The 20936-nt window shown below is 43.4% G+C and overlaps 1 protein-coding gene across 11 annotated transcripts in view; it reads right to left on the reverse strand.

Moving 5' to 3' along the window:
* Window positions 1-3479: 3479 nt before the first annotated feature.
* Window positions 3480-20936, reverse strand: part of ldb1a (LIM domain binding 1a) — a 49539-nt gene continuing 32082 nt past the window's right edge. For 6 of the 11 annotated variants that reach the window (XM_015347793.2, XM_015347794.2, XM_015347792.2 and 3 more), the window contains 11 exons: window positions 17438-17540; window positions 16088-16132; window positions 14870-14945; window positions 14382-14484; window positions 14102-14274; window positions 13581-13703; window positions 10151-10234; window positions 9161-9284; window positions 8206-8354; window positions 7144-7218; window positions 3480-6892 (listed from right to left, as the gene is read on the reverse strand). In XM_015347793.2, coding sequence (XP_015203279.1) covers window positions 6662-6892; window positions 7144-7218; window positions 8206-8354; window positions 9161-9284; window positions 10151-10234; window positions 13581-13703; window positions 14102-14274; window positions 14382-14484; window positions 14870-14945; window positions 16088-16132; window positions 17438-17540 — 1286 coding nt within the window. In that variant the 3' untranslated portion in view covers window positions 3480-6661. The remainder of the gene's footprint in view (window positions 6893-7143; window positions 7219-8205; window positions 8355-9160; window positions 9285-10150; window positions 10235-13580; window positions 13704-14101; window positions 14275-14381; window positions 14485-14869; window positions 14946-16087; window positions 16133-17437; window positions 17541-20936) is intronic. The other 5 variants (XM_015347790.2, XM_015347799.2, XM_006630873.3 and 2 more) reach the window with 5 other exon arrangements.

The following is a 20936-nucleotide window of genomic DNA, read 5'->3' on the forward strand; positions in this document are numbered from 1 at the left end:
GAACTGAAGATGGGATTCGAGATCGTACCACAGGATCCACATCCACATTTGTGTCCCCTTTGTAGGAAAGAAAGCTGGGTAGTGAACATGCACGAGCTACTGCTTCGACAGAGCAGAGCTTGTTTTTATGGCCTGAGGGAATAGAGGTTACTAGCCAAGCACATACAGAAAGAAGCATGCGTGTTTGCATTGTGATGTTATGGAAGATTTCAAAAATGTATGCTTTCATCCATTAATCCTTACCACCGTACCTAATACAGGGTTGGGGGGGAGCTGGAGTCTATCCCAGCAAACAACAGCCGCAAGGCAGGGTACACCCTGGACGGGACGCCAGTCCATCACAGGACACAAAGACTCCAATATGCACACACTCACACCAGGGGAAATTTCCTAGAAGCCACTTAACCTACCAGTATATCTTTGGACTGTAGGAGGAAACAGGAGCACCTGGAGGAAACCCATGTGAACACAGGGAGAACACAGACAGAACCCCAGGAATTGAACCCAGGGTCTCAGCACTGTGAGGCCACAATGGTAACCAACCCACCATTGTGCCACCCAAAAGTATGCTTAACATAGAAACCCAATGTAATTACCTTTTGTGTTGAGCCTCACATTCCTGTTCAGATTATTTAAAAGCTACATTCCAACAGAAAGATTCTCAAATGAGGGTGAAACAAAAAAAAAAGGAGTTTAAAATGATAACTGTGCAAAAACATTGTTCAGGCCAAAGAAAGAATGAAAGAGCAGTTAAAAATGAAAGGAGACAATTTGGCAAATTTGTCTTGTTTCTCTAGCAGCTAATTGAGAATCTCCTCCAGCCATTTGTTGAAAGAAGCAAGGATATCAGTTTCAACAGCATGGCTGGGTAGCTTGTTCCAGACTCCCACCACCCCTTGCGTGAAGAAGCACTCTCAGTTTGAAATACACTCCCATGTAGTTTCCACCAGTGTTCTCTGGCACATCCTTCCCTGCGGATTCTGAAATTGCATGGATTGACTCTGTTGCGTGATTGAGGATTTCAAATACTTGTGTTAGGTCCTCTTGTAGTCTTCTCAGTTCAAGACTAAAAAGCTTCGCTGAGTTTATATTCAGAAGCTGGTTAATTCAATGGCACATTTTGGGAGGTCCCAACAGTTTTGCAAAATGTTATTCCTGCCCGATATATCGGTGTTCTCCAGGACGGACACTGCACTGCCTATTCCAATACTCATCTATCCAAAAAGGAGGGAGTGTTATTATAGGAGATGGTGCCTCTAATCTCACTGGTCATACAAGATAAAGATACAATAGTTCAACAAGCTAGGGCATCACAAGTAAGTGAGGACACCCCAACCTTACTCTGGGTTTACCCCTATTGACTGCATGTGGACTAGTGTTTTACCATCATTAGTCATTGGACTAAATCAGAAACCTGGATTTCCATGTTCAAACGTGAGTCAGGAGTCACTGTTCTGTACTTACATTGTGTAGGAAAGCACCCTTGATATAGTGAAGTGTAACAGAATAAAATATTTCCAGTGGTGTTTATGGTTCATGTTAGTGTGCAGGTCTTCCTTCCAAACTAGAATATGATGTAGCTAATAATGTGTATCTTTACATGTAAAATCTATCATTCTTGAAGTTTGTGCAAGCTGGTGTTGCTCCTTTTCACCACCTATTACAAGGATGCATCTTGACTGCTACAGACAACTCGCTCCGGAGGTTTAATGACGCACCCGCACAGTTTCTTTCTGAATCATTCCTATCCGGTCGCTGTGAATGAACACGAACTGCAGTTCGAAACCGTGACTCAGCTGGGAAGCAGGCTGTGCACGATGCCGAGATTGTCACGAGGTGTCTACCGGGGCAGGTATTGTGAAGGTGCACTTCCAGCCACATGGAACCCAAGCAGGACCTCCAGATCCCGGGGCTGTGGTGTGTGTGCGGGCTCACCACCTGCTCACTGGAGGAGCACATGAAATCAGCGCTGATCCAGGAGAGAGGGGACTCTGTGGGTTTAAGCGCTTCACAGGTCTAGGGTGATTGCTCGCCAAACTTTTTCTTTGAAAGGGAAGCAGGCTTGCAGGAATGAAGAGCACGTTCAGCAATAGACTGATTCATCCACGGTGCGACAGGGAGCGCTACAGGAGGTCATTCTTGCCGTCTGCCATAAGACTGTACAACGCATCCACCTTGCGTCTTGGCAGAGGCAACAGCGACAGTGACCTGTTTCTGGACTAAACGCATATACACATCTACTGCTACATCTGTTCTCTTTCTTTTTCTTTTTCCCGTTTACAACCACTTTTGTGCAATATATGCCAGGGACCTGTGCAATACATTTATATTTATATCTATGGTTACATCTATATTTATATTCATACGTGTGATACGATTTTCTGTGTACTGTTCTGTTCTAGTTTCCTCTTGTGTGTCTGGACTGTGAGTAACTCTTGTATTGTATTGTATGTATTGTACTATTATTATATAATTCGTTACACTGTGGCTGTGTTGTGTGTGTTAAGCTGCTGTTGCACTGCAATTTCCCTCACGGGATCAATAAAGTATCTATCTATATTCGCATAAATTCCAAGACGGAAACATATGTATCTGTAAACAGGGCCACATCCTGTAACAGGGGGGAATGTTCTGTTTAACAAAGCATTTACCCGTTTCTCCTTAACTCAAGGGCTAATACAGGTGAAACATTAATTTGTCCTGTTTTCATAAGTATGTGCATGATCGTGCATGGAGATAAGTACAATAAGACCTTGACGTCTGTCCCTTTAGGACTGGATACAGTTGATTGCATGCATTCAGAGCAGTCTGTAATTTCTGTAAAAAGTGATGATAGCAGAGCCGTAGGGAATTTACCCCCTTTTCGCGTACTGATGTCATGCAGTTTGTAAAGTTAGCACATTGCCACTCTCTGGGTGGGCTACAGGGCAACCTATCTCCCCTGTATGTGTGTATTAAGTGCAGCATATACATTATCATCCACAGGGAAACACTCTGTAAAGTAAGTTAAGCAAAAAATGAGTTGTGAACAGCAGGCTCTTTTTATAGTTTGTGTTATTATAGGGGACATTTAATTTTATGTTTAATTACACCATTTAATATGGGGACTAAACCAGCAGTGCTATTTATACTTACAACAAACTACATAAAAGATTAGCTCTCCACTGATCTGTGTCATGTGTTCATACACGAAGAAGTACCGAGTTCTACCACCTATGTTGCTATGCCTTTAGCACAACCACCTCTTCACAGTGCATTCATGCCATAATCACCATGTTTTGAATGCAGTTCTCTTACAAATGTAGGAAGCACTGCTGTTCCCACATCCTGGAGTCTTCCAAACCTCAAGGAGTCGGCGACAACCTTTAAACAGCAGCCAACCTTTGCTGCACAGATCTACTCGCTGGGCAGGTGGGAAGCACACAGGTCAAGAACAGGGCAAGCAATGGCAAAAGAAGAAGGCAAATAAAGGCAAACACTTTTAGTAAAGTGAAAAGTCATCTTTTATTGGTACCATACAGGAATTATCAATGGCACAAACTAAGCAAAAATAAAATATTAAACTGCCCCAATGACAAGAGGCTCTACAGGGACAGCAATGGGTACACATCACCATTCAGTTTGACCTGTGAAAGGATTGCACCTATAGTACAGAGAAGTTGGAGGAGCAGCTGCACTGCTTGACTAACTCTGACCTTTGACTGCGGCTGTTTTTAAGATCCAGACCCTCCCTCCTCGAACCATAACATCCATCTAGAGCTCACCTTTAAAAACTTGAAAGCAGACATACTGAACGCTTAGGGGTGAAGTTTGGTTTTTTCGTCATTCCAAAATTTCAAACAGCCATGCAGATAAAATGCGACGAGCTTCTCGCGAGCTCTAGAACGCCCTCTGGTGTTGACAGCTTTTCAGGACAGAAACATTTCCATCCACAGTGTAGCGCCTGCCTCCAAAACCAACACAAGTTCCTCGCAGACACCATTCACCAAAGCCAAAACAAATCCAAACAGCTCAGGCCAGTTATAGAATTAAAAATACAAAAGGGGCATTCTGAGATCTGCTAAAGAATAAATAATTTCAAATAAATTATGAGAGCATCATGGTGAGCAGTATCTCTGCAACACTTGGTTTATAAAACTGGAGTGTCACCTCCTCTTGTACACAATTGACTGGAGGCCCAGAGAGGCACTCCTGTGTCAGCACAGCAGCAGCAAGGAGGAATGTCAAGTTGTATAGAAAAGCCTAATGAAGCAGAATGAATGCACACAAATATAGACAGCAGGAAAGCCAAAAGTGAAAACCTGCTATAGTTGAATGGTGATCGTACCCTTAGTTCAATCAATCTCATACAAGTCCAAAAACAGGGATTAAGTTTTCGGTTTTGCTTTTTCCTTTCTTATGTTTTACATTTGATAAGAATGGCTTCAGGGTGCTCTAAGGAAGAATACATTTAATTACAGTTATACAGAACTTTGCTACTACCTTAAATATACAAGCACAAATACACAAAAACAGAAAATCAGAAAAAAAATAATCCACACAAGCTTACTCTGTCCTTTAAAAAAATACAAACCAATATTTTTAGGGGTAGGGGGTTTTAATGGATCTTGAAAGTAGCTCCTTGGTCTGTAGCTTTCATTATCAGTAAAAAAAAAAACACCAAAAAAAGCATCCTTGGGAAAGTGAGGTGAGTATAAAATGTTTTACTCTTTCAAAATGCTGTCAAATATTTAAAAGCATTATAGGAGGAACAAGCATTCTCTTAGCTGTTTGACCAAGAATAAGCTGAGGTACCGGGCTTACAGAGCGAGCAAATGAGCCAATGAGGTTCTGAACAAGTCAAGATGGCTGTCTTGATCTGGGAAAAAAATCGAATCAGTTTGTTCAAATCGGGTGGGTTGGATGGTTGAAACTGTGAAAGTGCCAGGGCCAGAGCGCCAGAGTTGTAAGCCGCCTCTTCTTCCAGGCCAAACAGTAGAAACTACCCCGTTCTCTCAGCCCCCGACCTGGGACTGCTCACTGGGAGGAAGAGCACTGAAGCCGCTGAACACAATCGCTTCGAACATCTACCTTCAAAGGAGGTGGAAGCTTTTCCCCACTGAATTTTACAGCCCAAAGTCCGAAGATTCTCACCACAACCCCACCCCTGGATTTGGGATGCGATTACTGCATCTGACAGCGGATAGCAACCCTCATCCATTTGAAGGGGGAGCGTTCAACTGCATGGGCTCATACTCACAGGGCAGCGTGATATCCTCACACACCTACGACAACTGTGGCCTTTATTGGAAAGTTACAGCAACCCCCCCAACACTACAAAAAAAAAAACAGAGGGTAGCTGTATGATGGCCTTGTAGACATAAGATACTTAACCTTTGATCTGGCATTAGCACACACACAGAAGGAGATCAGTGAAGTGTTTATTTTTTAATCCTAGTAAAAGGTTCATATTCACAGAAACCTGACTTACTACAGGGGATTCTTTCAGGGTATTATTCTGACTGTTGTATGTCTAATCAAGCACAGACCATACCATTTCTCAAAATACAAAATAAAAACGACAGTTGTAATATAATAATACAAATTTCTTTAGCATCAAGAGTTTAACATCTATATATGTAAATCTTTCCCCAGGCCCTTCACTCATAATCAGAAAGTTAAAAAAAACTGTAAAAAGACCAAAATACACCACCATTGTATTAAAAAGCATGTTACAGTGAAATCAGTATCATGAATACTAGGGGTATTTCTCTCTGGGTCCATTTTTTTATTTAAGATTTTGATAAAATAAAAAAAAAAGATTAATCAATAAAACCACTTCTACAGAACACATGTGGAAAACAAAGTTTGGAAAGGTGTTCATATCCTCAGCATTAGCAAGGTGTATACAGCCAAACGCCAGTACCTCAATGCTTTACTGTTTGTTTGTATTTTTAAGATTTAACGCAGTGGTTCTCAACTCCAGTCCTCAAGCGGCGTGACAGTACAGGTTTTTGTTTCAACCGGGTCCTACAAAAAAAATAATTTAATTTTTAAAAACCGAGCGTCTGTTTCAGCCTGAAGTGCACACAACAAATTCCAAAGATCAAATATAGCCGGTTGCCGGGCAGAGCGCAGCGTCCCGCCCTGTGGGCACAACCGAAACCAGAGTGGGCTTCAGCGGCCTGCAGCGCGACCCAAGGTTGGAACAAGAACCTGCAGCAGCATCCGGTTCAGGCTGGCGAAGTCGGTCCGGCTGTGGGCGATCGTCCTGGTTCTGTGGCAAGTGGTTATGGTGGACAACCACAGGCTACTCTGTGAAACTGTGTTTGGGCGCAGGATGAGAAACCAGGCGGCCAGCCTTGGATTACTTGGTGTTTTAACAATCAGGACAAGTGGGATCCCGGAAACTTTTGTTGTTTCGTTTTGTTTTTTGAGAGAAGTGCAAGGGGTAGAGGGGAGTTCAGCTCTGAAACCGAGATCACACGCACACAAGACGCCAGGTGTTTCCCATCAAGCACTGCGATCCCTCACAGCGGGGCACGTGCCAGCTGACTGGACAGAGGGCGGAGCCAAGCGCCACTGGTGAAGCGGACCCTACAGGGCGACGAGCGTTGGGCGAGCTGTCCCTACGCGACTGGGTGACAATTCCCCCTCCCTCCCCTGCCCCTCCGCCCCCAGTTTACTGGGACGCCTGCGAGGTGGGGTTGTCATTCTTGCTCTCCTGGCTGGAGGGGGCTTTGCTGTTCCAGGGGCTGTTGGCGCCCAACGCCGGGGAGTTGTTGAAACTGTCCTCGTCATCGATGCCATTGGCCGCGTCAAACTGCGTGTTCTCCAGACGAGTGATCAGCCGCTCATCTTCGTCCCCGAACTCCCCTCCCATCAGAGTGGGCTCTCCCACCACCATCACGTCCTGCAGGGGGGGACAGGAAGGGGCGCAAACATTATCCCCGCAGTATGGGGGAGGAGGGCAGTATTGCCGCCACAGAGCGAGGGGAGGGGCAGGCATGGAGTGGAGCTGGGACTGGTGGGCCCCATGCACACCGAACTGTGGCGCTTCAGCAACGGAAAGTTAAAGTGAAACGAACGGCGGCTCCACGAATTTTACTCAAGGACTCTACATTTTCCCCTTTTAAAAACCGCAAAGCAATCTGCAAGGCTCACCTCTCTGTCGTTTGCCGTTTTATCTTTGAGCTTTGAATCCACATCACGTAGTTGTTTTCCATGTGTTTCTTGACGCTGTAATATTAAACTGCCTCCTTAAGGACGCCTTTTCTTACATGTTCCACCCACAGCCAAGTATTCAACTGCCTCAAAAAACTCTCAAAGCACACCCTTCTTTTGCGATCAAGAATTGCTGTCTCTTGTAATTGCTCAAAATAGGTTTCATGTGACAGCCAGGGAAATTCAGAAAAAACAGTATATGGAAGAAAAGGGGAAAACAGGAGAAGCTCTGCTGAGAAGCAGTGAAACGCCTCCCTTCGTACCCTTCTGCGTTTAACTGTAACAGAAGTGCTTGATCGCTCACATTGCATCTCTTATCAACACCAGGGGCTTTTAAAATAAAAAGTGGTGTTTAAGTGTGGCCAGATATTCCTCTTCATGGCCCTTCTTTCATGCTGTGATTAGCCCATCACAAAAGGAAAAAGGAATGTTTGCAGGCTGTGGTCTTTCCACACTTTGTTACACAGTTACAATCAAGGAAACTGACAATGGCATTATCTTTGTACATTTAAGAAGAAATACAGCTTCTCAGTTTGCGGGATCTTTTGAAAGTGTTTTGGGTCTATTTTCACTTGGCTCATACACAGAAGTATGCCAGAAGTCACCCAGCCTGACCATCAAAGCAGTAAGAAGGGTTATTCTGACGCTTTGACTGAAATATTACAGCCTGGCAGAAACTCTTTTACTACAAGACCACTGCAGCTTTGGGGCCATTATTGGGTGAAAGTTTGTTGTTTTTCTAAAAACAAATTAATCTTAGGTTGCTACAACTATAAGTTAAGTTCATGTTAGAACGTTCACCCTTTGGCTTCTGCAGTACCTGCCAGGGGACAGACTGTGGTCCTGTGCCCAGATACAGTGTGCCATCCAGCTCAGCCCCAGTTGTAGATGGCAACAACACGGGCACTATCAACAACACAGGCACGCCTGTGGCCTTTAGTGCCACAGGCGCCCACACCCACCCTCCTCGGTGCCAGAAAGGTAAAGAAATCAGATGCTTACAGGTACCTGGCTGGAGAGAGAGAAACTGCTGGCAGGGCTCTTCTTCTTGCTGTTGCTGTTACTGTTGGTGCCCCCTCCGGAGCTCATGGTGCTGCCCCCTGACATCTTCCTTTTCCGGCGCTTGCTGGGCTGCTGTCTGGCAGGCTCCGCTGCAGGGGATAAAAGGCCCGGGATTCAGAGGCTTCTCCTGTACGGCTCCCCGATTTGAGAGCTGGGACAGGGAACCTTAAGGATCCTCTCACTACGGCTTCTTTTGTTAAAAAAGACACACCCCAGTGGAAACTCTGCTCTAGGCTAGACTTCAAATGGCTGTATGTGAATTTAAACTAGATTACTGGCCTGAGGAATCCACTTTCCATTTCAAAAGGGGAGAAAAGTCTATTTCTGCAAAGCTGACAGACGGAACAGTATCAAGCAAAACAATAATTTAGAAGATTATTTACTGCTTAACAAAGGACGGAAATCAGGGAGGTCACCCACACACTGCAAAACGCTTATTTTTCTACAAAAACAATCACAAATGATCCAAGAGGCTGAGTGAAGCAGCACAAGATAAATTTTAAAACCAAATAATGTTTTCTTTCATTGTTGCAGCAACAGTGGAACTGAATTTTGGAGAAACGTCAAGAAAATATATTTATTCTAGATTCAAGTAAGTTAATTTGAACAACACTGCCATAGCTATTATTATTATTATAATATTATGGTAAGTAAGTATTATGGTATGACAGTTCAGTACAGTTTGTAATCCTGTATAGCAGATGTGCATCTTACTCCATCCCCATCACATGTTTACTGGTGTTACTTTTTGTTTCCACAGTTTCTATCCATCGGGTCACTGGGTTTAAACCTGCTTCTATGAGTATCTGTACATTGATGGTTACTGGGGTCAGGGTATATATGAGGCCAATGTCTCCTGTCCCAACTAGCAGGAACGAGTATGACCAAATCTCACCTGGAGGGGCCACCATTCTCTGCCACTTCTGAAAGAGACACGTCTTGAGGCAGTCTCTGGGGCTTAAGCTGTAGGTCTTGTGCCTGGACATCAACTCCTGCATGGGCTCTAAAATTACACACAACTGGAAAACAAAAGAGAGACATGGTCTGGCATTCCTTTACATTCCCAAAACAGTGCAAAATAGTACACTTTAAATGTGTCTCAGATTTTCTCTATAATATTCAGGAAAAAAATATTTGGTGAGAGATTAATGTAAGAGAAAAGGTTTATCACAAATTCTATACCAACCTAGATCCTATAAAAACACCAGGAGTTGTTTCAGATTCTGTGCTCAGCTCTGATTATTGACTGGAGTCCTCAGACACCTTATTCGTACATTTATATTACTCCACACAAAAGCATCCTCTGCAGGAAATGTATATATACCAGGACAAAACTAACCGAGCTTCAGAGAGACACAGACATACAGAAAAAACAGAAAATGGAGCTGAATGTTTTCTTTTCAATCCAAGCACCCACAACAGGTTAAATGCAGTGGATGAAGCTCTTACTGGTAACACTGTTATAATCAAGAGGTCTACCAGGCCAGGTTGACAGCTGTACAATTAAGCCCACCTGACAGCCTACTTACTGCGCTGACAAAACATGGCTACTACCATGACATTAAGACACCCAGCAATCCCCAGAGCCGCAGTGGCAGAATAAACTGAGGAATCTCCAAAAAGCTTCAAATCCACCCCACCCAAAACAACTGTGCACTGCTGCTTGGGGGATCCCAGCTGAACATCAGAGGTACACTACAGGGCCCAAAAAGGGCTCTCAATACAGCCCCACAGGCTTGCCTTCAAGACGTGAAAGATTTACAACCTTTTCTTCTGACATCCACTCGTGTTTTCAAGGCCGACATGTGGTAATTGTATGGTAAAAGCTGCCCTCACACGATTAAATCAAAGGATTCATGGGTCAGGAAGCTCTGATAACACTCACTCGGAGGTAGTTAAGTGTGGAGTTTGAGAGGCCACATCTTGTGATGTTTTTCGACAGCTGATCCAACATCTGGGGGTCTTGGGCCTGTGGAAAAAAAACAGGCAATAAACACACAAACACCTTAGCACAGTGGTTCTCAAACTTTTTGGACCAAGTACCACCCCTAATCCAACCAAAGCATTAAAGTACCACCTATAAGTCATCATCTCATAGGAACCCCAGAAATTCTCAATGACCAACATGAGCGCGCGTGCACACACTCATACATACATATAATAAATATTATAATAAACTTTATCTGATATAGAGCTTTTAAAGGTGGCTTCTCAAAGTGTTTTACAGAAAAAAAAACATTAACAACAACTAATAAAAAAAGCACCATTTCAGTGAGAGGGGTGAGCCTGTTTAGTTGAGCAAAGCAGATGTGAATTAATTTTTCGAGCCTTGATACAATTCAAAACAGAGTCTAACAGATATTAAAATGTCAGGCATTTTCTTGACGGCAAAGGTCTCACGGTGGATGTTGAAATGCGTACATTAATTTCTGGAGCAACCTCTCTAATTCGTGCAACTAAACCATTATGTCGGCTTGTCATTGCTCTAGCACCGTCTGTACAAACTCAGACGCATTTTATCCAGCCAAGGCCATTCTCTTCAATAAATTCATTCAGAAGCTGAAATATGTACTCTCCTGTAGTTCCTGTTGGTAGCAGTTTACAGAACAGAAAGTCTTCATGGGACGTACCCTCAAACCCGTATCTAACGTAAACGAGCAAATTGACCAAACCGACTACAGACTCATCTAATTACAGTGAAAAACATCTGCTCATCTTAACGCGCTCTATCAGTGTACTTTTAATATAATCCTTCATTTCAATAATTCTATGAATGACTGTGTCTTTCAGGGGGAGGGGGGCAGCAGGTCGAGCTGTTTAGCAGCCTTTTCTCTACACATAATATGTGTCAGCTCTTTTGCCAACGGTAAATAAGGTTCTTCAAAAATAGTGTAGCTTACCTGCTTTAGCAATCCGCAAGCTTGCATTTTTCCGTGTTTCCGTTTTTATTTCCGTATTTAAAGTTTTTATTTCATACGCATGGGAGTGAAACACAGAAACGCTCAGTGTATTTTTCTCAAATTAGAATAGTTCTTAAATATTTTTCTGTTATCACACTTTCGTGTGCTCACGAGATGACCTGCGTTTGTAGCACGTATTTCTATGCATTCCCGTGTTTACAACGTTGGCTTTGTATCAAAATCACGCACATTCTCCTTTCTCCCTATTTGCTGGAGATACAGTAGCTTTTTTAAATACAATTGGTCACTTGCATCCGTAGCACGCATTCCTTTAGAGTGGTAAAGAATTCCAGAGTATCTCTTGTGTCCACTGAAGTATTAGCGCGCACTGTATCGTAGTACGTAGGCTGCATATTCGACACGTATTAAAATACAAAATATGAAAACCCGTCCCGATTTTTCAGCGCACACGACACAGTTCCAGGGTCATTTGGCGTACCACTGACGGTACGCGTACCACAGTTTGAGAACCACTGCTTTAGCAGAATATGCTATTAAAAGTGTTTGCCTCTCAAGACAGGCATCCAACTGGCTAGCAGGGTGATCTCATAGCTATCCAAAATTAATTTCAAAACCACTTGCTCACTTGTACTGATGCTTATCAGGCATCTTTTTCCATTCACAAGCATTGAAATTCCAAAGGTGCAAAAAACATCTGGTGAATACTAAAACCAAGTTGAGATCTTAAGCATCAGTTCCTACATTAACAGCTGACAAAACAAATTCCAGAGAACACAATTTGTGCAAATTTTACTTTCTTTTAGTGAACTCTTTTACATGCAAGTTCACATCATTAATAACGGCCTGTGCTGTGTGACACTGTTTGCTTGTAAACTTCAGCATAAAATCAATTATATATCACGATCTGATATATAATTGAAGACTATAGACACAGTATAGATATAGCTAAACTGTATTTTATATTGTGAAAGTTATCTGGCTTTGATTAAAAATGTATATTGCAAGTTTTCTAATTCACTCATGTTTTTAGCTATTGCTAAATCTATTTTTCCAGATATTTATGCAGACAATTATCTGGCTAATGATGACATTTCATATTAGGTAGTACTACCTTTTCTGCATTTTTACTAAATCTGGCTAATTTGAATATTCAACACAATCTGATCAGTGCGCCCAGCAGGACTGAAGTTTGACTGTAACTAAAATGATAATTTACGTAATTTGTGTCAAACATCTGTCACTGTCAAAATGTGAAAGTTAAAGGTTTATTCCATGCTGAAAGGAGAAGAAAGAAAACAACGTGTCACACCCGAAGAAGGCTCCACAGCCAAAATGTTGTGTTTCCTTTCTTCTCTTTTCACCATGGAAGAAACCTTTAACTTGTTCCTTTGCAGCCTACGCATGCTGACGCACATACCCACCTGAAATACTTCTGATAGCTAGATGTCTTGTAATTAGTAATCAGTGTCAGTTGTACACTTACATGCTCAGCTTAAAAAAAGCAATTGCTTAGAGTGCCTGACTCTCACAGTATGGTTGAGTTCGGTCCTGTATAGGTTTAGGATTTCTGTTTTTAGGGTCATCCTATTCATCAAAATCATCAACATCAACGCTGATACGCTACAATGAACTGTTGAATTCATAAAGACATATGTGTAAATGATATTATGATCATGATGTTTAGCTAGCTAAACAACACACACTGAAAAATAAATTGAATTATTGCACCATCATGACAAACTTCCACTGCTAACGTTCTGATCACAGACTGTACTTGTGACGTTCACTGCAGGGACTCATCCACTGTGTCCACATATGTGTGATTGTGCACGTACAAAGATTTAATTAATCATTTAAACATTAAATGCATATGAACCCAATCCAAGTGAAATCACATATTGGAAATTAACTCTACCCCCATGCCTTATCTTAACACGGGTAGATTTCAGTTTGATTGGCTGAGCCACTGTTTGACACCCAGCCAACTACTGTCTCAAATGAACACGGGTAAGAGCTCACCGTTTTATGAGAGGCTGATTTCAGAAACACAGAGGAGGTTAGGTTGGGTGTATTTTTGTTTAACACCAATTTATTTGCGTGTAATGAACTTCATTTGGTCCGCATTACTTGGATACTCATGTCCATACCTCTTCCAAACTTACAGTCTCATCTTCCAAACCTTTCCAGGTCTGGAGATTTTTTTTGATTCCATATGTTTTCAGACTTCCCAGACTTATGCTACCACCCTGACACTATCTCCAAGATTTTAACCAGAGATGGCATCTTCGCACGTCGGTACAGGAAGGTGGGACCCCTCGGCCCCTTAGTCGTACGGCCCGGCTCCTGTCCCCCTCCAGGCGGGTTGGGGTCGGTTCGGTTCGGTATGGTACTCACGTGCATGGCCAGGATGCTGCGCGGGATCAGCTCCCGGTGCTGCCTGATGCTGAAGTGCCACGTTTTTATCCTCATCATGTCATCGAACATGAACTCCAGGTACAGACGGCCTTCCACACACACCTTGGGGGAAACAAAGAAATCAGAATCGGACATCGGGGACCTTTCTGGTCCTGCACAGCATCTCAGGCCTCGAATACAGGAGGAACGCTGACATATTTAAGACTTATTCAGAAGATCCAGAAGAGTGAAAGTAGTGAGTGCAGGTAATGTGAATTACTGTAAGAAGAATACCAGTCTGTGATGCCACAATGCTCCTTACTCTTTGAAATCTGGATCCAGCCATTATTATGAAAAGGTAAAGCAGAAATAAAAAGGTCCACTTTTAGAAACTAAGACGGGCATGACTATAATTCCATGCACAGTTATTTCTGAAAACCCTCACCAGAGAAGAGGTATGGTACTGCAATAAACCAGACAGTACACGAAACACTTTCTGTGTGTGAGCAGCTGTGCTGTACCTGTGTGAACATGGGCTTCCCGTTCTGTGTCACCATAGTGCACTGGTCACAGTCCAGGGAGACAAAGTTATTGTGGAAGGACTCCTTGGGATGCTTTAAGACGTAGTAAAGCTCTGTGGCGCCGCCTTCAAAGATACTGCGGAAATAGCGAGGGATCAACGTCCGACCGATTGCTACGGGAACAAAAACAAATTCAAGACGAAGGTTAGGAGAAAATCTTCAAGGGGCTCTTCTTCAAATGGCATGGAAAGGGAAAAAAAAAAATCGAGCAGCGGCTTACTGTATCGTTTGTGCCCGTCCTCCAGGCAGAAAGTGATGGTCAGCATGGCATCATCCTCGAAGAACTCAGTTGTGAAGGCATCCCACCACAGATTGTCGCACTCCTGCAGGAAAGGGAATCGGATACTAGTTTCACACCTGGCTGCTACCTCTACATCCGATTATGAGAACTCTTAAAAATCCAGCCGAGGCTCCTAATGCACTTGCAGCTACTCAGAGCATGTCTGTCACCCACAGCTCAGCATTTCAGTAAGACTCATTCAGTTAAACATATGCCCAGCCTTTAAAACTCCCAGCACACAACTGGGCAGCAAGGGTGGCAAGTTGATTGAAAAACATTTCTACTACGATGTTTGGGCCCCCTTTCACATCCCCAAGCCTTGAAATTCTTTGTAAAAATAACGGGCGGTAGCTTTTGCTCGGTGGCAAAATGCTCCAAAGATCTCCCCTGGATGTTTCTCAAAAAGCTGGGGGAGAAAACGTATTTACCTCTGTCCAGTTCTGTAGCCGCTTATTGAGCTCAAATATCCTGTAATCTGTCTGGTTCCCATACGGTGTGTGCCGCCTGCAAGGATAGTAACAGTCAGGCCGCTGGCAGATCCTCCCATCACAGAAACAGCACTCTCCACACCTGCCCTGCAACCCCCATCACCCTGCCTGGGCTCCTACCCTCACACCCCATTGAAACTCACAGAGGCATGGAAATAAAACACCCTGCCTGGTACCAGGTTCAGACCTCTTGCGAGAAAACCATGCTTTTAAAAGGACTGCTACTCACTTTGAGCATTTGAGATTTCCAATTCAAGAAAAGGAAAAGTTTAAATTGTCTCTTAACCACTGGTGATGGATACTAATAACGTGCTATGAACTTCTGCAAATTGGAAATAACTTCCAACCTCCTGCAGCCCACTTTACTGATGCAAACAGTTCTGAAACTGTGGATCTCAAGCATTTTTGCGTCTTGATTTTGCATTTTTGCACAGCTCATAGATGTGCCTTTAACTCAGCAGTGCACAAAAACCTAGTCTGAATTACGAACAGATAAACTAGTTACAGTAATCCTGTAGTGAGCACATGCAAAATACGTCTAGCAAAGAGATGATCTTGTCTGTTAGATCCATGGTGTACTATTCTCCTTATCGTTGAAACAACTACAGACAACCAGCAAGATCACAGCCTGACCACTGAAGTGCTCCTCAGAGGCCCACATCCTTAAAAAAAAGTCTTAATTCTTCAAATTAGGCAAAAGAAAACTAGAGTTACTGCTTTCCTGCTTTTTTTCTTTTCTTAAAATTTAAGAAAGAACAACAAACATTTTTTGAATGTTTTGTCCTTAAGAACTGCACATGATGAGAAGTGCATTCTGGCACAAATCTCAGTTTGTCACAAACGGTGTTGTGGTTAGTTGGTTACAAGGGAGATTGGCTTTGTAAGGAAACTGTTGTCAACTGAGATATGTGGCATTAGGACACGATGGTAAAGGTTGAAGTGGAACTGGCAAACTTTAGATCGACCATGAACATAGAACAAGACCCCAGTATTTGGACCAAGCAGATTTGTGAACAATCTCTGTGATGTAACCTGGTATCAGATGAAAATACAAACTCCAAGAATAAAATCTTAACACTGCATGTGAAACAGGGAAAACACAGGCAATGCAGAGGGGGCTGTGAAACAGGAGCAGGGCAAGGGAAATGAGGTACTTACCCTATTCCAGGCTCCAGATACGTAGGAGGGTACATAGGTGTAGGACTGCAAAGAGAAAAAAGTAGAGTTGTGAAGAATCTGCCATTCCAAACAATCTTTTTCAGAAACCAACAGTAGGAAACTCAAGGTTGCAAAACATTCTCTATTTGGTAAAAGTTTTTTTTTTATGCACAGCAAGAAACAGCAGCATGTTTTCTTGTGTGGTATCCGCCTGTCTTATCTCAGGTCTCTGAAGACGGTGAGGCCCAGCTTCCAAAACACTTCAAGGCTGAACTTTAGCTTCCTTTGCTTTTATCTCATCTGAAGGCAACAACACTGCTGAATCATTCATCTCCAGACCTCGCTTCCTGTCTCTCTATCTCAGCAGAAGGAAAAATAACAGCCTGAACATTCGCTAGCAGGTCGTTTCCTTCAGAAAGAGCTAGAACGCTCCTAATTGGCCCAGCTGGTAAAGGCGCTCGCTCCAAGAGCGGTCTGAGCCCTGCAAGGCACTAGTTGGGAGTTAAGGGCTGGTCAAGGCACTATGAACCAGGAGTTCCCAACATGCAATGAGCTCAGGGCCACCAGGGTAAGGAGTGGGATTACTTGGCGAGGGCTCTCGTGTTGTCCAGCAAAACAGTGCCGCCCCTGGGTGCTGGCAGGCTCACGGCACCTCTCCTCAAATAAGCTTTGAGCCTCCCGTATGTCACGGTAAAGCTCGAATCTCAGGGTTAACCAAGTCTGATCCTCAAGCGCTCCATTTTCACTGGCTTCCATCATAACATTAAGTGACCTTAAACGATCCTATTAAGGGGATAAAACGTCCAATCAATTCTGTTTCCCAGATCTCCATCAGGTGTGAATTAAAGGAAGCCTCGGAAGCCTGCAATGCCCACCCATGCGACTGAGTGAATGGTTCAAAGGATGGGCATTTCTGGAAGAGCCTGTCCCCCTTCAGGCTTTGTGGGGACAAGGGTCACCCCAAGACAATAAGACAGAATTTACTACTCCAGGCGGAGCAGGAGGATAATTAACGGCTCAAAATTTAAACATGAACACAAAAGTCCTCTGCTAAAGTCTCTAAAATACTTATTCCTCACCATTGTCATTTTCATTTTAAAGAACATTTTAATTTCTACCAATTGGTTTCTGTTATTTATCCCCTGTGTCTAGCAACTGAACTCATTAACAAAAGGCTCAGTCTGAGAGATGTCTCTGTTGTATACACTGAGTCTGTGTTTATTTATTAAATGCATGATTTCTTCTGAAAAACTGACAGAGGAAAAGGAGGGTTTCGATACAGATTTCAAGTGCCTCACTCCGGCCAAGTCCGAGCTCACTGGGGCATCGACAGCAACTCGGAGCACCTACCCCACGTCTCTGTCCAGCATGGTGCCTGGGTGGAAGGGGGGAAAGGCGCTACCGTTTGGGGGCTCTTTTGGAGAGTACAGCTTGAACGACTTAGAGGAACACCCTGCGAAACGAGACAAAACAACAGCACATTTAAAAAACGGCATTTACCACACCTGAAGATTACACACAAATCCATGAAGAAAACCGTGACTCGGGCCCTGTCTTGCACTGCAACTGAGCCCTGCAGCAAACCTTCAACTCCCATCCTTGAGAGTCACAGATTCTGCTAGCCATGTCCATATGGTTAATGGCCCAATTGGGCTAGATTTATTTACTATAATGAAAAGCTGATTTCATTTGACACTTTGATTTAACACTTTGCAGCATTACCTGAACTCGGGAATTCAGAGAAAACTGCGGAAACAGTTTTGATATTTGCCAAGATGTTGCCAACATTAACAGCAACATAATAGTGTTTCACTTTATTTGCACGAGGGAGAGTCACTGCGCACCGTAATATTGAATGAAGAGGTTCTGGAAAACGTTTTTATGCGATGACATTGCATTATCTGTGTTACAATTTGGCAATACTGCTTTCCAATGTCAGAAAATGCAGATTTTACTTGTAAACCTGCATCCAAGGCACTTTATAGAATAAGCAGAAAATCCCCATACGCAAGAACTAAAATAACAGAAGGGAAGAAACACACCAATTACTTATTTTGTTGCGAAGAATTTCTAAAACCATTATCAGAAATATTTTAGGCTCTAACCTTCAAGTGCTAACAGTCTCGATGACTTAACCGGACCAATGTTTTGCTCAAAACACAAGTTAGCATAATTCCCTGGTCTGTTTGAAGCTAACAGTAAAAACAGGACCGTGGCTCTGCCAGTGTCAGTGTGGACAAGGATAGAGAAAGAACCATGAGAGAAACCATTTCTTGAACACCTGAAAAGACAAAATGAGTCTTTCCACTTTTCTTTCTAAAGATAACCGGTGGTCAAACAGGAATTTGCATGCATTTCACAGAAAGACCTCATCCCCTAATAATAAATAATAATAATAATAACAACAACAACAATAACAATGTCCTCACTCCTGCTGCCCTGCTACAGTGTGCAAGCTGTGCCTGTTACCACAAACTACTCCCCCTGGAGACCCGTGACCTGCTGGAGCAGGGGCAAGTCAGAAAGGAAATAAGGAGGGACACAGAGTCCCGGCTACCCCGTGCAGGGGTACAAGAAAGAAAGGGAGAGATGTAGTTTCACATCTCCCGTGTGGACAGTGGATCTGTCCACACAAGGGGGATGTGGAACAAGCCAGCAACCTCACTTCAGAAAGAGAAATTGGCTTGTGTCGGTTCAGAGGTCTGCTAGAAGTCTAAGCTATAGCCCATGAACAGGGCAGCCATTTAACACTCCAGCCTCCAATATAGGAAGGGTTACAAATGAGTGGAGGTCATTCAGCTCACACTAGTCATTTGGTGGTTAGAAGCTTATTAATGGACATTTAACCCCGATCATTAACTGAGGAATTTAGCACACTTCTACCTGCAATACTTCTCCACTCATAGATTTACAGCCCTTCTTATTTGGAGGCTAATTCTGCAATCCACACCAACCATGTACCTGCCAAATATCATCTAACTGGTGAGATTTTAATTTAAAAAAAAACAAACAAGAACATCTGTTTGCTTTGCTAAATGCATCCCACAGAACTACAGTTGCAGAGAATGCCTTTCCTGGTTATTTTAATCCCACAGCGAGTTAAGCACAGTTAATTAAAACGCTGAAATAATTATTCCAGTTACTTGATTACACGCATTTTGAGCTCATTTTTGCATATTTCTGCACACAATTAAGAGTCAAAGGAATTGTTTTCTGTAAATGGGACGAACGGCCCAAGAAAAACGTTTTCCTTCTTTCTGTTATTCAGCCATCTCTTACCTAGTAGTCACCTTTACAGCAGGAAACAGCTAAGAGGCTGTGGACCAACTGGTGTTGCCTCCTCCCCCCATGCAGACAGATGCCCTTTACAGCCAATAAATCAAACCCCCTGCGTTTTATTATCCTCAGGGGAACTGGGTGGTAAGGTTACTTTGAAGGCATCACTCCTGGGTTGTACAGGGATGCTATTTAAGAGCTTGCTCCCTTTCATCTTATGCACAACGCACAACTGGCTGAATCACTGACTATTTTGTGGTCCCATTTTATGAAAACTACCACCCAGAGTGTGAAAACAGAGGACATGGGGAAATGAGGCCTTTCCAGGAGAACAAGAACAACAGGCCACCAACAGGGCTCGAGCACTGAAATACACTCTTACAGTGTTTAAGGTGGTACGTGCAGAGGTGTCCTAGTACAGTGATAACTCGCTCAGACTTCACAGATCTCTGCAGCCTTTCGCTCAAACCTGCGCACTCGTTAGTGGAGAAAGAGAGGTTTACAAACGGTGGAAATGACGTGAGGCTCTCATCACGGCTTGGAGGCTCCTCATAAAAAATGTATAACCGATTTCGGTCATTAAATATTCACTGTACAGACAAGCTGGTCCATGAAATGTCAACCAGGGCTGAAACACCCTCCCACAGCTTTAGGGATGGACGCACACAGTTGTTCTAAGCAAATAAGCACATTTTGACTAGCTAATTTATTCTCATGAGGATGTTCACTGCTGGCTCAGTTACAATGTTTGCAAAGGGTTTGAGATGTTTTCTTATTTAACCTTCTTTCATGTTTAAGAGTCCGCAGTGCTTCAGAAATCAGAGTCTCACGCAGTTGTCTCGTTCTTGACCTATTGCCAGCCTCTGCAAAACAAAACTCAAGACAAGGGATCCAGCCTAAAAAAAGGCCAGAGATTTCTCCATCTGCAGCACAACAACTTCATTCAGCTCCAGCAGATCAGTCACAAGCCATCGAGGGCAAAGAGAACTACTACAGACTTCCCTGTTACACAGGAGAGATCAGGCATTGTGTTGGTCCCACCTGCACAAACAGAATGAGTGGAACCAGCAGGGCTCTACGAGGGAACAGTAGCTTGTTTTAGTGGGACAGGAAGCAAAGATCCAGCAGGGAGGCCAGGAAGGCAACCAAGGGCATGAGTGGAGTCTCCCAGGAAAACAGCAGGCCGCCTCATGCAGACCTTTGACCTGCCAGGTACAGCAAGACACTGGGGAGGGTTCTGTGTTTAGAACATACCTTATCCCTGACAATACAGAGCTAAAGCGCTGCTGGAAATCATTTAAAAACAATAGGCAGGTGAAGTGCATGCCCGGAAATATCTCCCCCTTAAATCTCCGGCTCTAAAGCCTCCGTGTCCGACAGATTATAAAGTCTAGCTCACTTTCCAACACCAAGACAGAAGGCAGCCTTAGCTGAAGCTGGGGTGTGAAAGCTCACAGAGAAGCACTGTGTTGGTTGGTAAAGATTTAGCAGGAAAGTTATATCTGTAACCATTCCCTTCTTTTTTTTGCCACAAAATTAACCACCCAGTCTGCTTTCTAGACCCGGTGCTTGA

The sequence above is a fragment of the Lepisosteus oculatus genome, chromosome 4 (assembly GCF_040954835.1).
Source record: "Lepisosteus oculatus isolate fLepOcu1 chromosome 4, fLepOcu1.hap2, whole genome shotgun sequence".
Classification (NCBI taxonomy): Eukaryota; Metazoa; Chordata; class Actinopteri; order Semionotiformes; family Lepisosteidae; genus Lepisosteus; species Lepisosteus oculatus.